At 39.8% G+C, this 16235-nt stretch overlaps 1 protein-coding gene across 1 annotated transcript in view; it reads right to left on the reverse strand.

Moving 5' to 3' along the window:
* Ncapd3 (non-SMC condensin II complex subunit D3) overlaps positions 1 to 16235 on the reverse strand; it is a 56022-nt gene that overhangs the window by 19115 nt on the left and 20672 nt on the right. The window contains exons 14-22 of the mRNA XM_042674916.1: positions 15992 to 16065; positions 15350 to 15484; positions 13822 to 14042; positions 7711 to 7902; positions 7047 to 7144; positions 6823 to 6938; positions 3611 to 3718; positions 934 to 1048; positions 733 to 840 (exon numbers count right to left, since the gene is read on the reverse strand). Coding sequence (XP_042530850.1) covers positions 733 to 840; positions 934 to 1048; positions 3611 to 3718; positions 6823 to 6938; positions 7047 to 7144; positions 7711 to 7902; positions 13822 to 14042; positions 15350 to 15484; positions 15992 to 16065 — 1167 coding nt within the window. The remainder of the gene's footprint in view (positions 1 to 732; positions 841 to 933; positions 1049 to 3610; positions 3719 to 6822; positions 6939 to 7046; positions 7145 to 7710; positions 7903 to 13821; positions 14043 to 15349; positions 15485 to 15991; positions 16066 to 16235) is intronic.

Genomic DNA, 16235 nt, shown 5'->3' on the forward strand with positions numbered 1-16235 from the left:
TTAGCTACTCAGGAGTTTGAGATCTGAGGATCACAGTTCAGAACCAGCCCCAAAAGTCCATGAGACTCTTATCTCCAGTTAACCACCAGAACACCAGAAGTGGTACTATGGCTCAAGAGAGAGTGCTCGCCTTGAGGTGAAGAGCTCAGGGACAGCTCCCAGGTCTATTTCAAGCCCCACGACTAACCAAAAAAAGATAGGAACAGGTATAACTGTAATAAATTAACACAACCTAAGAATAAAAGCTCAATATAGTAAGGTTCTGAGTGTCAGTCTTGTTTAGTTACTCCTGAGGACTTTGTCAACAGTACCGCTGTTGCACACCTGGGCTCCTATGAAAATTACTACCTCTTCATATCACAAGAGCTAGAGCAGGTACAACTTTAGCAGCATGCAGCATGTTGCTACAGATGAACTTATCTCAGACAAAAGCTCATGGAGTACCAATGGCTCATATCTATAATTCTAGCTACACAGGAAGTTGAGATCTGAGGATCGATATTTGAAGCCAGTGCAGGCAGAAAAATTGGTAAGATTCTCTCCAATTAACCAGTAAAATGTCATACTACAGGTGTGGTTCAAGTGGTAGAGCATCAGCCATGAGTATGGTCCTGTATGAGCGTACACACACACACACACACACACACACACACACAAACACACACACCAAAGGCAAATGCCATATGTGGAAGCAGACATCAGAGCCCATTTTCTCCCACATGGTACACTTACCTAAGGTGATGATGGCATGCGCTCTGATCACAGAGGGCATGACAGAGCCTCTGACCTGGGAGGCTGGCTGAGCAGGTGGAGCATCACTGGTACCTGGAGATGATGGTACTGCAGGGAAGAGAAAGGGTTCAGTGGACAGGGCATCGGCAGGTAATTCAGCGATAAGACCACACAGCACAGATGTAACTTTGGGTGCCTTACATTGATCTCCATCAATGGAAGAAGCCAGGATGGACTGAACCAGAAGAAAGATTCGCTTCTCTACTCTGGATGGACACAGTTGGGCTACGTCTCCCAGGGTAAAAATATATTTCACCTGCAAAGACAATTGGTTTTGCATTGAAAAGGAGGCAAAAGGAAAATTAGCTGCAGTGAATAATTTGTCAAGGAAGTTTTTTCTTTTTTCTTTTTGGTCTGTCGAGTTATAAAACTTTATTTCAGAAAAGTAGATGCCACTGTGAAAGTGTAGTCACTTCTTGATGAAACCTACCCAAAATTACAGTGACCATGTAATTTTATCATCTAAATCCAGACACGTCTGTGTGAGTAAATGAATCTATGAATTAAGAATCAGGTTGTGTGGCTGGGGAAGGTGGCTCAGTGGTAGAGTGCTTGCCTTGCATGCATGAGGCCCTGGGTTCGATTCCTCAGCACCACATAAGCAAAAAGAAAAAAGCGGGAAATGGCACTGTGGCTCAAGTGGTAGAGCGCTTGCCTTGAGCTGAAGAGCTGAGGGATAGCGCCCAGGCCCAGAGTTCAGGCCCCACAACCGGACCAAAAAAAAAAAAAAAAATCAGGTTGTGATAAAATGTTATCTTGGGTAAACTAAGAAAGAGTTATTTATTTATAATCCCACCTCTAAGGATATCGTTATTGTTTTTGGATGATGTTATTTGAGACCAGGCCTTGCTATGTAGCCCAGACCGGCCTCAAACCTGTGATCCTTCTGCCTCTTCCTCCCAAGTGCATAGGGTTACCATGTCTAGATTAACACATCATTATTATTTTTCTCTTTTTTTCTTCTAGGTCCCAGGATTCAAACTTGGTACCTGTGGCCGCTTTTGATGACTGGCTGGTGCTCTACCAACTGAGCCATGCCTCCAACTCCTCACTATTATTATTATTAGTCAGTTGTGTGGCTTGAACTCTAGGTCAGGGCACTGTCCCTGAGCATTTCAGCTCAAGGTGAGCACTCTACCATGTGAGCCACACTGCCACTTCCAGTTTTTCTGGTGGTTTATTGGAGATAAGAGTCTCACGGAGTTTCCTGCCTGGGCTGGCGTTGAACTGCGATCCTCAGGTCTCAGCCTCCTGAGTATTTAGGATATAGGCATGAGCCACTGGCACCTGGCTTCACTATTATTTTTATGTATAACTTTCTTTTTTCTATAATCACCTGCTTTATCTTTACCTTTATTACACACTTACTAATGATGCTACTTCAATTATTACTTTGAACTCTAGGCATATTTTTATGCCAGCATATACAGTAAATAGGTTTGATGACTACATTAAGTCTGCCACTTAAAAACAAAGGATGCCATCTTAATTTTGCTCATTATCCACAACTAGTGAACATTTACATTATTTCTAACTCTTTGGCTTTGTTTACATCAGCTCTGGTGAATACTTCTGTGTTCTTGAAACTCCTGATCTTCCTGCCTTAGGTTCCGGAGGTCTGGGATTACAGGCATTCGATAACATACCCAGCCCAATAAGAAATTGAGAAACTCAAGACTCACTCAAATCCTGGGCCAAGTTTGTGCTACATATCACGGCCCTAATATCTAAGGCATTCAGATTCCCACAACGATAGTATTTACTACTGACTGTGTCTGTGTGCCTCAGGCACAATGGTTTTCTAGGTAATAACTCTAAAATTTGTCTTTAAGCACCACAGCTTAAGCTGTAGAAACTGAGCATAGAAAAGAAGCGCTCTAAAAAAGAAAGAGAGAGAGAGAAGAAAAGAGAAAGAGAAAGAAAGAAAGAAAGAAACCCATTAAGGGTTAGAGGCATGGCTCAGGTGGTAGAGCATCAGCCAATGAGCAAAAGCAAGCATTAGATAGAGTTTGAGTCCCAGCTATGGACCCAAAAAGAAAAAAAAGAAGAGGAAATAAAGTTGCTGTACTCATTTAAACAAATCAGTAAAGGTCAAGTTTGGTTAAATTGTCCTTCTAAAGTAATTCAAATAGCTCTTACTGCTTTCTTTAGAAGCAAAATAACCATCACATAGCCTATTTGTCAAAAGCCAGTGCTTCATATGTCCTGGCTCATTCGACTTCGACCCTGAAAACTGTTTCTAAAGTAGAAGTGCCATGGAGGCTTAGCCAAGCATTCCTAGGTAGATTCATGTTTTAGATTGTCAATTCATTCCTTTTATTTTACACATTCCAACTGATCAGCCCTACTTCCCAGCTCCACAGTTGGATGCTCAAATAGCTAACAAGATACACTAATTATTTTAAAATAAAAGACCCAAAACATACACTATTACCTTCTTACCTTATTATTTCTTAGCTTGAACTGACACTAGTCTACCAAGCTTGCAAACACCCACTGTGCTGTGCTTGTTGAAATCAAGTTTCTCATAAAGCTAAATGAGGAATGCATTATATCAAGTTTTCTCCAAGATAATAAGGATCGAGGTTCAAAGTCAGCCTGAGAACGAAAGGCCGTGAGATTCGATCTCCAATTAACCATCATAAAAAACAGAAGTGGAGCTGTGGCTTGAAGTGGTAGAGCACAAGCCTTAAGCAAAAAAAAAAAGTCTCAGGGGAAATGCCCAAGCCTTGAGTTCATGACTAACAAAAAAATAAAATAAAATAAAAATCCTACTAAAATGAAGAGAAAGAAGTGGGGAGGAAAAGCGTCTGCTTACCAACAGGTCTTCCTCTACAGTCCCTGCCCCGTCCTCCTTCAGAAGGATCCTGGAGAGGTGGTGCTCACAGGTGGAGAGCACATCCCCACACACGTGCTGCATCAGCTCCTAGAGCAAATCACAGGTCGCTTCTGAAGTGTCCCACACAGCTCCTGAGTGGCCCACCTCAGAGCCTGTAGGATCTTCAAATGCACAAAAGGCCCAACCATTTCATGCAGCTTTCCTCTCCCCTCGTTTAGCCAACCACACAACCCACTCTTAGCCACCTGGCTATGGGAACTGGCTAAGGGAAATTTCAGACAGCAGTGTAGTAACAACATGGCACTCATCAATGTTTGCCAAACTATAGGATAACCAATATAAACAAAACGTGGTTGTTGTTGTTGTTGGGTTTGTTTTTTCTGACATAGCCTAGAATGTTTCAAAACTTTCTTTTTTTTTTTATAAAATCTTTTTGGTATTACTATGGGGGGCTTGAACCCAGGGCCTCACACTCTAACTTGGCTTTCTTATACAAGGCTGCTGCTCTACCATACCTCCACTTCTGTAGAGAAAAAAAAAAAAAAAACTGCACCTAAAATTTTAATAGGGGTATATCCAAACCACCACATGTTGACTAAGAGAGTTGCTGAAATATAGCTGATGAGGAGAATGAGGCTAATTTGTAGGAAAGTTAAAGACTAGAATTTGGTGTGGTCTGAATAATAACTCTGAATTAGAGCACGAAAAAGCAGTCAAGACCAAGGCTAGGATTCACTCCACATAGAGGCTCATGTCACGGATGGCCCAGATTCTCATGAACCCATGTGGCTGGGGATATGTGCTGAGCAAGTCCCTTCGCTTTAGGTGAACCTCAGTAAGGGGCTTCTGTTGGCCCAAATTTGTCTCCTTGTAATTCCTACCCTATTGGTACAACTGGGACCTCTGGGCATAGAAAACACACACACACACACACACACACACTTCTTTTACTTGAAAGTTCTTCATATATATTAACATAGCTAGGTGGTCCATCCTACATAACTTTTCCCCTCTCCATGCTGAATCCTCTGTTAGGCCTTCAGTGGATCCTTATATAACTTTCTTGGTAGCCATCACATCTTGGTAGCCATCACATTGAACTGTTCTCAGATGACATCTAAGTCCATCATTGCTGAGATAAATTATAAAACTTGTCAATTTCGAGTTAACCAGGCAAAGAACAGAACTATCACTCTTCTTCTCCTAAACACTATTTCTACTAAAACACTCCAAGAACTCATCTAGATTGTAATGGTGGCCATAAAAGACCACTAACTCATACCAAACTCATAGATAACAAAAATATATCAAAGACCTAAGTCTTTTCATATATACTGTTGTATATATGGGGTAATTTCTTGTATTTTGTAACATACAAAAGATTCATTTACAGAGAAAAAGAAAAGTATGTTTAGAGGAAATGAACTAATACCAATAAACAATAAACAATTTTGAGGAAATCAGGGGTGTTATTCCATTGCCTCCCACTAGGTGGCGTTGGGAGGGGGTGGTATTGGCCGAAGTTCATCCTGCTTCTACCTTACAGGTTCTACCTTTTTGTCTTTCTCCCAGGCTCTAATAATAATATAGCATACTGTTCTAATAACTATACCTTCCAAGTAAGTAAATGACTTAGGATCCTGACAGCCCACCTCAGAGATAATTCTTTTTCCAGCTAGTGCTGGTGAAAAGAAAACTGGAGAAGGTATCAGAGACATTTAAGTCACAACTCAGCCATAGGAAAACTAGTATGACGGACCCTATCTAGGTCAGTTTCAAAACTGCCTTAGACTTTCCCATTTTCCTCCATTTCACAATCCTTATTCTTACTAGACTCAAAACAGAACCTTTATGCTTGAGACTATGAAAATATGCTCCTTTAAATGATTCTTATTCAAAAGCTCTTTATACAGTTTCTTGGGTCCTGAGATAAAAGGTTAGAAAAAGAACACAAGAATTCCTTTTGCTAATGGAAGTGCTGAAAGGCAGACACTAGGAAAATACTAGCCACTATTTACATAAAAAAAAATAGCTGAAGTTTTTTTTTTTGTAAGCTAAGTGCATCCTGATATTTAAGTTGTAAGCAAGAAAGTTATAATACATTACTGTATCTGATCTGTTATTATAAGCAGACAATGTAACATATAAAGAGACTTACAGAAACATAGGAAAAGAGGGACGATAACTAGGTAGCAAGATGAAGATTTTTTTAAATTAATTCTGGAAAACTTAAGTATATTCCAGCAATTACTTAATTAATCAGCAACCTCTATAATCATTATTAAATAGCCATAGCACTATGATTTCTCATTCTGATTAGTACTGTCTAGGAATCTCTTATGATAAAAACAGAAGACACAGGGTTGGGAGGATTTTTTATAGATACTGCAGTGAGTATCTTTCAAGGGAGTCAAAACAAGTCTCTTCCCCACAAGTCACTGATTTGGATGTATGACCATGTATCTACATAAATAAATATATGTGTATATAACTATATGTATATATAACTATACATATATGTGCATATGTACACATATATGTATATGTGTATAGTTATATATACATAGTTATACACATATATATTGTGTATATAGCTATATATACATATAGTTATATACACATATGTTTATTTATATATGTTATATGTATACAGATATACATATACATGTGTATATATATTATATATATATATATATATACACATATGTATGTATATATATTTATTTAAACCCACCAGCTATAGGCTACCGAACTACTTGGGGACATGATATCACCAAGAGATATTTGATTAATGTAATCTCACAGTAACTGGACAGGGATCTCTCAGGATTATGATTTATCAGAAGATCAAAAGCCATCTGGTGTGCAGGGAACTCTCTGCTTAGGCGAAAAAGCCATGCATTAAATGTTCCTAGAATGAGGGATAATCTTGCAGCATTCTAACCAGGAAATGAGTGTCAGCCAGCTGGTACACCTTACTAAAAGCCTGAAGCCAAGGTGGGGCTGTCTAAGGGAAGCACATCTGTAGTGGCCAGATCTTGTTGGGGAAGAACCTGCAGGCTTCCATAAGCACCGCCTTGTAGCAGTGGCTTCCTAGAGTATTCAGAACACGCTTCCATCTTTAATACATGAGCAACACGTCCACGTCCAAGTACAAGGAAGAAACATGGCAAGGGAGCGGGGTGCCATACCTGTTCTTCTGCAGGCGTCCTTGCAGACGCTCTACACAGCATCTGCAAAGTATCAACAGCCGAGCTGATCACCTCCAGAGACCAATGAAATCCATTCAGCTTGTTCTTGATGACATCTATTATGAAAGTCAATACCTTTAAAGTTCACCTTCTTAAAAGTACTTTACAAATACACAAGTGAACAACAATGCTTTTTCAAGAAAGGTTCTTCAAGGGAAACTCACCCGTCACCTTGTCCCGTATGCTCTTAGGAAGATGTTTAGCAATATGTCCCATGACACACAGTATATGTCCTAAGGTGTTAGAATTTGGATTCTGCTGACTAGAGAAAAAGGAGAAACGCCGTGACAGAACCACACTCAACATTCTGCTGCCAACAAAATGCTTTTTCTTCTTGATTATTAATATAGGAAGTTTATGATTTGGGAGTTAAGCTGTAGGAACATTAAATTGCCTAATGAACCTGGACAAAGGGTAAATTGACCACTGCAATGTGATCCTTCCCCCCCCCCCCCCCCCCCCGCCCTGGAGTTTGAACTCAGAACTTCATATTTGCTAAGCAAGGCCTACCAGTGAGTTACACCCCCAGCTCTTAAGTAATTCTTGAGGTTCCCATTCATAATCCTAGCTACTTAAGAGGCTGAGATCTGAGGATCCTGGTTCAAAGCCAGCCTGGGCAAAGATAAACCATAGACTCTTATCATCAATTAAACAAAAAAAGCTGGAATTGAAGCTGAAGTGGTAAAGCACCAGCCTTGAGTTTTGGAAAAAGCCAAGCAAGAGCACAAGGCCCTGAGTTCATGTTCATTTTTATGCCAGAATTTAAACAGAAGCTCTCTGTTCAATGACCATCAGTGATGAGAGGAACTATGGTAAGAGCATGCAAACCTGCTGACTCTCTCCCAGGACTGCATTATCCTTGTGTGATCCAGTTGGGGTGATGAGGAGGCAATCTTGGACAGCAGCATCCAGGCTGGTATGGAGTGTTCCATGCCAGTGTGAGATACCACATTATTTATAAACGTGGTTGAGAACTTGTCTTGCTTCGACCATATATGAAAAGCCTTATTTAAGTAGCGGCTGGAAAAAAAGCGGGGGTGGGGGGGAAGAATCGTAAGTATATAAAACTGTATCAACTTCAGCAGCTGCAGGATCTCATTGGCACCTAAAATATCTATGCAAAGGATCTAGCTACTAGCATATCTGACCAAAAGAAACTAGGTATTTTCTTTAGATCTTTTACAGAGTAAGATGTGATTATTTTGCCCTTCATAAATTATTTATTCTTTAAAGCAAAGAATATAACTTCACAGATAACCATGGTAGCTCATGCATGTACTCTTAGCTACTTGGGAGGCAGAAATTTGGAAGTCTGGGGTTAGGAGACAGTCTGGGCAAAAACTTAGCAAGCTGCCAATATTAGCTAGGCAGGGTGGCCTGTGCCTGTCACCCCAACTATGTGGGCAGTGTAAATGGGAAGGCTGTGGTCCAAACTGACCTGTACGGGGGGCGGGGGAGGGGGGGGAGTAGGACCTTATCTGAAAATAAAGCAAAAAGAAGTATGGCTCAATTTATAGAGCATCTCCCTACTAAGCATGAGTTGCTGAATTCAAACTTCAGTACTACATGAAACAAACAAAATTTGTTAATTTATTTGAGACCTTTCTTACCTACATCCCAACGACATTTATACACAAACATCTGACATGGAGAATGATGGAAGGGTAACGTTGATACAGATGCATTGTACATAGGACCATATATAATGAAGTATATCAAAATGAACTTCAAGAATTAGAAGTAAGAGGTTCTTATTATGTCCTGTATATAGTTATTTCTATTTTTTTGTCATATATGTTTATCTGGTCTGTGGAAGGGAAGGGGAATCACAGAAACATCAGGACAAAGGATGAACCAATTCCAAAATGGCACTCACTAGACACTATGTTGGAAATGAACTTTACAATCTGGGGGGGAAGGGAGTAGGGAGTGGTAAGCAGAAGAAAATGAGGGAGGGGTTAACTGTTTAAAAAAATGTATGCATTACCTTATATAACTGTAACCCCCTGTTCATCACCTTTACAATAGGTTTTTAAAAGATGTATTGTACATATAAATTGGCAAGTTGAACTGAAACTCCTTTAGGCAAATAAGAGAAGCCCTGTTAGATGATAGGTAATATGATTGGTTAGGCTTAGTGTTGAAGATGTAACCCTGGGGCTTGAATTCAAGGCCTAGAAGCTCTTGCTAACTTTGCATGGTTGCTCTACCACTTGAGCCACACTTCCATTCTAAGATGTAACCTTTTCCGTTTAGAAGCATGTTATGGGTTGAAGTGTATTCTTCTAAAATTCCTATGCTGAATGAAGCCCTACTTTCTTTTTTTTTTAATAAGTTTTTTTATTGTGAAAATACTGTACAGAGGTGTTACAGTTACATGATCAAGGTAATGAGTACATTTCTTATCAAGCATTGTTGCCTGAAGTCCTACTTTCTATAATGTTAGCACATGACGGCACCTGCAGCATGGCCTTGGAAGAACTGATGAAGTCCATCTGGGCTCAACCTAATCCAAGCTGACAATTGTCCTCCCAAGAAGAGGCTTGGAAACCCAGAGACCCTAGGACAGGCATGTCCACAGAAAAGGACCCTGCAAGGACAAAGAAAGGCAGCGGCTCTCTGCAAGCCTAGGAGAGGCCTCAAGAGAAAGCAAAGCTGCTGAAACCTTAATCTTGGAATTCTAGATCCAAACTAACTGGGGCAGACTAAGTCTCTATTACTGAAGCTACCCAGAACATGACAGTTCTGCTATAGCACATCTAGCAAACTAATACCAGGGACTATATCAAAACTCAATTCAAAACACATCTAGACAAAGCCAGGTGGTAGTGACTCACACTTATAATCCTAGCTACTCAGGAGGCTGAGATTAGAGGATTGTGGTTTAAAGCCACCCCATGCAGGAAAAGTCTGAGAGGCTCTTATCTCTAACTAACCACAAAAAGCCCAAAGTAGAGCTGTGGTAGAGCACTAACCTTGAACAAAAAAGTTGAGGGACAGCATCAAGGCCCCTAAGTTCAAGCCCCAGTACCGAGTTCAAGCCCGAGTACCATCACAAAAACCAAACCAAATAAAAACACATCAGGACATTTATGCCTTTTAATAAAGGTATACTATAAAAGTCTTTACTATGTAGTTACATCAGTTAGTGTAGATGCTTTCTTTCCATTCAGTTTTTCAAAAACTCACTTTTTACATACAAATAAAAAAGGCCAAGAATAAAGAAGTTAACACTAAAAAGCTACAAAGGGGCAGGGAAAAGACAGATAGAATTCCTATACAGCAACAATTACTACACCTGTGATACTGACACACAAAAAAAGGAATGGATATGTGAAGGGAGTAAAACAGAAGAGACAACTGGGAACTGAAATTACAAACACTTGTTATAAAGATGATACTGCAAAGTAGGCAACATAGGATGCTCTTTTCAATTAGCATTTCCAGATTAATAGATCTTTATTTAAAAAAAAATCAAAATTGATTCCTAACTAGTATGATGCACAAAAGTCAGTGGCAGTAAGTTAAAGGCTGAACACTAAAGGAAAAGGAAAAACAAATCAGACTTCTAGGAGATTATATAGACAAAACTCTACGGTGAGGGCTGGGAATGTGGCTTAGTGGTAGAGTGCTTGCCTAGCATGCATGAAGCTCTGGGTTCTATTCCTCAGTATCACATACACAGAAAAAGCCAGAAGTGGCACTGTGGCTCATGTGTAGAGTGCTAGCCTTGAGCAAAAGAAGCTTAGGGACAGTGCCCCAAGCCCTGAATTCAAGCCCCAGGACTGGCACAAAAAACAAAAACCCAAAATACTCTATGATGAGAACAGATTTTTTTTTTTTCTTTTGTTTTTGGTTCTATTACTAGGGCTTAAACTCAGGGGCTCAAGCTCTTGTTCATCTTTTATACTTATAGCAGATGCTCTGTCACTTGAACCACATCTCTACACATATCTCCACTTTTTGCTGGTGAACTAAAGATAAGAGTCATATATTTGTCTACCTAGACTGGCTCTGAACTTTCAGAGTAGCTAGTATTAAAGGTGTAAACCACTGAGATCTGGCCAAAAGCAGATTTATTGAAAAATACAGTAACCAGAAAGGAAACTACTCACAAATTGAACTTATCACAAATATCACTAAAAGCTGGGTGTGATGCCTGAAATCCATCACTTAGGAGGAAGTAGGACTGTGAATTCAACTACAGCCTGAGTGACATAGTGAAACCATCTCAAAAACAAAACAAACAAGGCCTTATCTCAGTGGCAGAGCATCTGTCTAGTATGCACAAGGCAATGGGTAGCATACAAATATTCATAGTAGATCTAAGTAAAGACCTGGAAGCAACTCAATTATCTATCAAAGTGGTTGAACAAGTTTACATTCCCACCAACAATGAAGTAAGGTTCCTTTCTGTCCACATCCCCTCCAGCATCTGTTGTTGTTAGAGTTCTTGATTTTTGCTGTTCTAACTGGAGTGAGGTGATATCTCAATGTTGTTTTGATTTGCATTTCTTTTATGGCTAGGGATGTTGAACATTTCTTCATGTGTCTATTGGCCATCCTTCTTTCTTCTTCAGAGAAGCTTCTCTTTAAGTCTTTCGCCCACTTACTTATTGGGCAGTTGTTTCTTTGAGGATTTGTTGTTGGGTGGTTTAATTTTTTGAGTTCCAAGTATATTTTAGATATGAGACCCTTGTCCGTTGTATGGCTAGTAAAGATCTTCTCCCAGTCCGTGGGCTTTCTATTGATCTTGCTAGCTATGTCATTTGCCCTGCAGAAGCTGTCCCTCCCCCACAGTGTAACCCCCGCTTTCACTATATTTGATGTCAGTATAACATGTGGAGGAGATGGGGACAAACAAGTCGTTTAAGGATTCAGGTGGACCTGTTGCAACAATGAGAAGTACAAAATGTCATGTCAAAACCAGCTTTACAATGTCGGTGGGGGGGGGGGGGGGGGTGGGAGGGTATGATTGGGTGGGAGGGAGGGGGGAGGCTGGGAAGGGAGGTGAAGGGTAAACAAAGGAGGAGGCTGCAATGCTGGGTAAGAAATGTATGCATTATCCTGCCCATGTAATTGTAACCCCTCTGTACAGTATGTTCTCAAATAAAATAAAATAAAATTTAAAAAAAAAAAAAATTATCTATCAAGTGTAGAATAAATTATTTGTGGCTGAGTCATAAATGCCATATCTATGTGTGTTTGTATTTTCATGATAATGAAAATGAATAAGCTGTATACATAGTAACATTTCAAATAATGATGAATGAGGCCAGATTTACAAAACATACCACAGAATTCCATTTCTGTAAAGTTGCAGAATAGAAGAAAGTAATATGTAATGTTAAAATCACAGGATTGGCTGCACCGGAGGAGGAGGGAGGGCTGCTAAATGGAAGGAAATGAGGTATGAGTGGCAAGGGCATTTCTTGGGCCCAGTGCTGAGTAATGCTCTATCGCTTGACCTTGGATAAACACATTTTCTTAGTTCTTACTAACCTTATGGTTTGCTATTTTCTAGACATGCTTTACTAAGTTTAAAAATAGAAAAAATGAAATGACCCCTACCTCCAGCATCTTCCCATGTAAAAATGGCTACTACCTTTTATCACTTTACCACTAAGCTTTAACACGCTGAGTAAGTGCGCTAACATTTCCCTATGAAGCAGCAGATTCTAATGCTTCTGGGACTTAGCAAAGCATTTAGTTAGTATAGAGACAACATCTGAGTAAGTGCACTATCAGTAATAAGAGTTTTCATACCAAAAAGGACCTTAAGACATGGTATAAACAAGCTGGGTGCCAATGGCTCATGCCTAGAATCCTAGCTACTCAGGGGGCTGGGACCTGAAAGATCACAGTTCATAGCCAGGCTGGGGAGGAAAGTCCATGGGACTCTTATTTCACACTAACCACCCAAAAAGCTGGGAATGAAATTATAGCTCAAATGGAAAACCACAGCCTTGAGAAAGAAAAAAAAAAAAAGTGTAATATACTGAGCGGCATTTCAAAATGAAGAAACTAAAGCATAGAAGAAACAAATGATTTTCCAGTCAGTCTCTGGTGACTCACACCTATAATCCCAGGTATTCAGTACAGGCTGAGATCTGAGGATCACAGTTTGAAGTCAGCCTGGGCAGGAAAGTCTGTCAGACTCTTATCTCTAATTAATCACAGAAAAGCTGGAAATGACTGCTGTGGCTCAAGTGGTAGCGTACTAGCCTTGAGCAGAAAGGAGCTCAGGGACAGTGCCTAGGCCAAGCTTGAGCCCCAGGACTTGCAAAAAAAAAAAAAAGAGAAAGAGACAGAGAGAGAAAAAAGAATGATTTTCCAAGGCCAGAGAGTAGCAGTTTATGACACAAAATCTACTACTTCTTCTAGCATATAATTCCTCCATATCCAAATGTTAAAGAAATGTATTTTAAAAAAAACAACAACAAAAAACAGTTCACAACAGAGCTCAAACACAAACAATCATTCTGAGGTACAGATTAAAATGTATCATCATAAATCCTAAATCATAACAAGATACAATATACATAGTATATAGTCAGTATGTTATCAAATGGAAAAAAATATTCAGTGTTATTAAATACCTTTCCAAGGAAACAGGGGAAAAAAAAAACAACACGTCAGTTTAACTTGCAAAAACTTGCAGTCACCTTTCAGCCAGTATTGGGAAAGGTACATTGATAGGTTGTTACTATCAGTTACAGCCATTTGTACTACATATGAACATACCAACCTAAAACCAGAAAGCAATAGAAGTGATCACCAGAACCTGTAAGCAGTCAGTCAGGCATATGATGCTATGAGATGTGAATAAGTCAAGAAAAAAAGAAAAAAACAGACCAAGATTAAGCGTTCACATTTTTAGGTAACTTGGAGAGCTGATGGTCCAAGCTGAGAAACATAAGCCATATACAGTTAACTGACCTCAGTTCCTGGCTTTCTGTGGTGAGAAGAGTAAGAAGTGCCCATGCAAGTGCCTGGCTGCCATCCCCAGCGTGAAATTTGCTGGGGTGCGTAATGTGCTGCAGCAGGAGCTGGTCCAGGCACTCCAGGGCCTTCTCCTGCACAGTGCTCTCTGAGTCCATCACCACTGGGATGATGCCTGCCAGCCAGGCCTTTTGGATCGACACACATTTTGGTTTTGCCTAAGGGTTGAAAAATGACTACATTAGAAGGTTTGAGCTGGGCATCAGTGTTTTACACCTCTAATCCTAGCTACTCAGGAGGCTGATATCTGAGGATCACAGTTCAAAGCCAGCCCAGGCAGTAAAGTCTGTGAGACTCTTATCTCTAATTAACCACCAGAAAACCGGAAGTGGCGCTGTGGCTCAAGTGGCAGAGTGCTTGCCTTGAGCTGAAGAGCTCAGGGATAGCACCCAGGCCCAGTTCAAGCCCTACAACCAACAAAAAGGGAAAAAAAAAAAAAGAAGGTTTGATAGAGATAAATCACATCTATGGGGCTACAGACAGAGGTAGAGTATGTACTTTGCATGCTTGAATCCCCAGGGTGCAATCTTAGCACTAGGAAAAGACAAAATTGTGCCTGTGATTACAAAAGGAGCAGAAAGGAGAAATAAAAAGCACTGGGGGAAAAATATGACTTACTTCAAAACATACTGAAAATTTAAACTTAGACATTGAAGTCACTATTTTATTATTAGTAATCAGTGCTTTTTTGGGCATTTAAAACTAAAAGCAAATAATATTTATCCCAGGGAACAATTAGAATAAATGCTGACAGAGAAAGTCAAAACATGCTGTGCATTAAGCCTTCTCTCATGAAATAAAAAAAAATAATTACCCTTTCAAAAGTCTTCAACAGTTAATTAGTTGAGAGAAGTATATTGTAGATAGCATTATTAGGATCTGTTCTTTTGGCAACATCCTCTACATATATCTTAACTGACAAAAATTACTCTAGGCCTCTAGCTTAACCAACTTAATTTTAACATTTCATTTTCTGAGATTCAGGATGAAATCAATGGCATTAGCATGGCTTAGCATTAGTTTCTAACAATATTTAACAGTAGGCAGCTATCAAATGTAATGGAAAGATTCCTTTTTTCTTACATTGTTGATACACCACAATGAATTACTAGGTCCTTTTCTTTTCTCTCTTTTTTTTTTAAATTTTTTCTGGTGCTGGTACTGGGGCTTGAACCCAGGGACTGGGCACTGTCCCTGAGATTTTGGCTCAAGGCTAGCACTCCACCACTTGAGCCACAGCTCCATTTCCATCTTGGTAGTTCCTGACTACCCACTTGACATTTATCAACAGGGTAATTATTATGCAGAATTACTTTTTAAGTGAGTAAAAAAAAGAGAAATCTAAGCTGGGGATCAAACTGTGGCCTCGTGCACGTAAAACATGTGTTTTATCACTCAGCTATCGCCCAGCCTCAGCATTATTTTTAGTGTAAAATATCATGCATTACACACATATGCCTCTCACCAAAAGCAGCTCAGTAAGAGATTGTAAGGCCTGCTTCCGGACAGACACTGCAGGGTCCCGGCAGTGGTTCTGCAGGATTGACAGGTCCTCCTCCATACCCAAGATGTCACAGTGTTTCAAAATGCTCACCAACACCTAAAAGTCAGACAGACGGCATCAAATGATAACCACATGGCATAAATATTGGGAAGACTGAAAGCAGATAATGGGAAACCTTTACTTTGTGATTTGCAACATTTTTGAGATCATACATCCATACCACCTTCCTACAGCATTCCACCCTCCAGAGTATCTGGCAGTTAAGACCTCTCTCCAGAAAACATTTAACATAAACAAATATTTGCAATTAATTTCGTAAACCTGTTGAAAATTCATCCATAATCCCCCTATTCCAAACAAACCAAATTACACAAAAAAATTTATGGTTGATAAAATGCCAGCGACCTTTTTATTAGCAGGAAAGTTTGAAAAGAGGATATTCTTCCAGTTCATCTATATAATTTATATGTAACAGAGTCAGTGATAAAAAAGCAAGTCAAATAATAAATAGGGTCTTGCCATTTAAAAACTTATCCCTTGCATTTCTATGTTTTTAGTACTTCAAACTGGAACAAATTTAAAATGTGTAGGGTAAGCCCGGACCTGCAGTGCACACTTCCTGACGTTGATCTTCTCATCCCTGATTCTCATCCTCAGCATCGCCAGGACACATCTCTCTGTTGAGAGAACATCAAAGAATTACAGGCTTGAAGAAGAGCAGACAGTAGCTTATAGCTCACCATTCAAAACTGCAAAAGAATACTTCTCTTGCTGACTCACTAATTAGCTCCTCCCAATCCCCAGAAATCAGAGCATGAAAAGGTACGTTAGAAGAAAATTTGAATAA

This window comes from Dipodomys spectabilis, unplaced genomic scaffold, assembly GCF_019054845.1.
Source record: "Dipodomys spectabilis isolate Male_0828 unplaced genomic scaffold, ASM1905484v1 ptg000023l, whole genome shotgun sequence".
NCBI lineage: Eukaryota > Metazoa > Chordata > Mammalia > Rodentia > Heteromyidae > Dipodomys > Dipodomys spectabilis.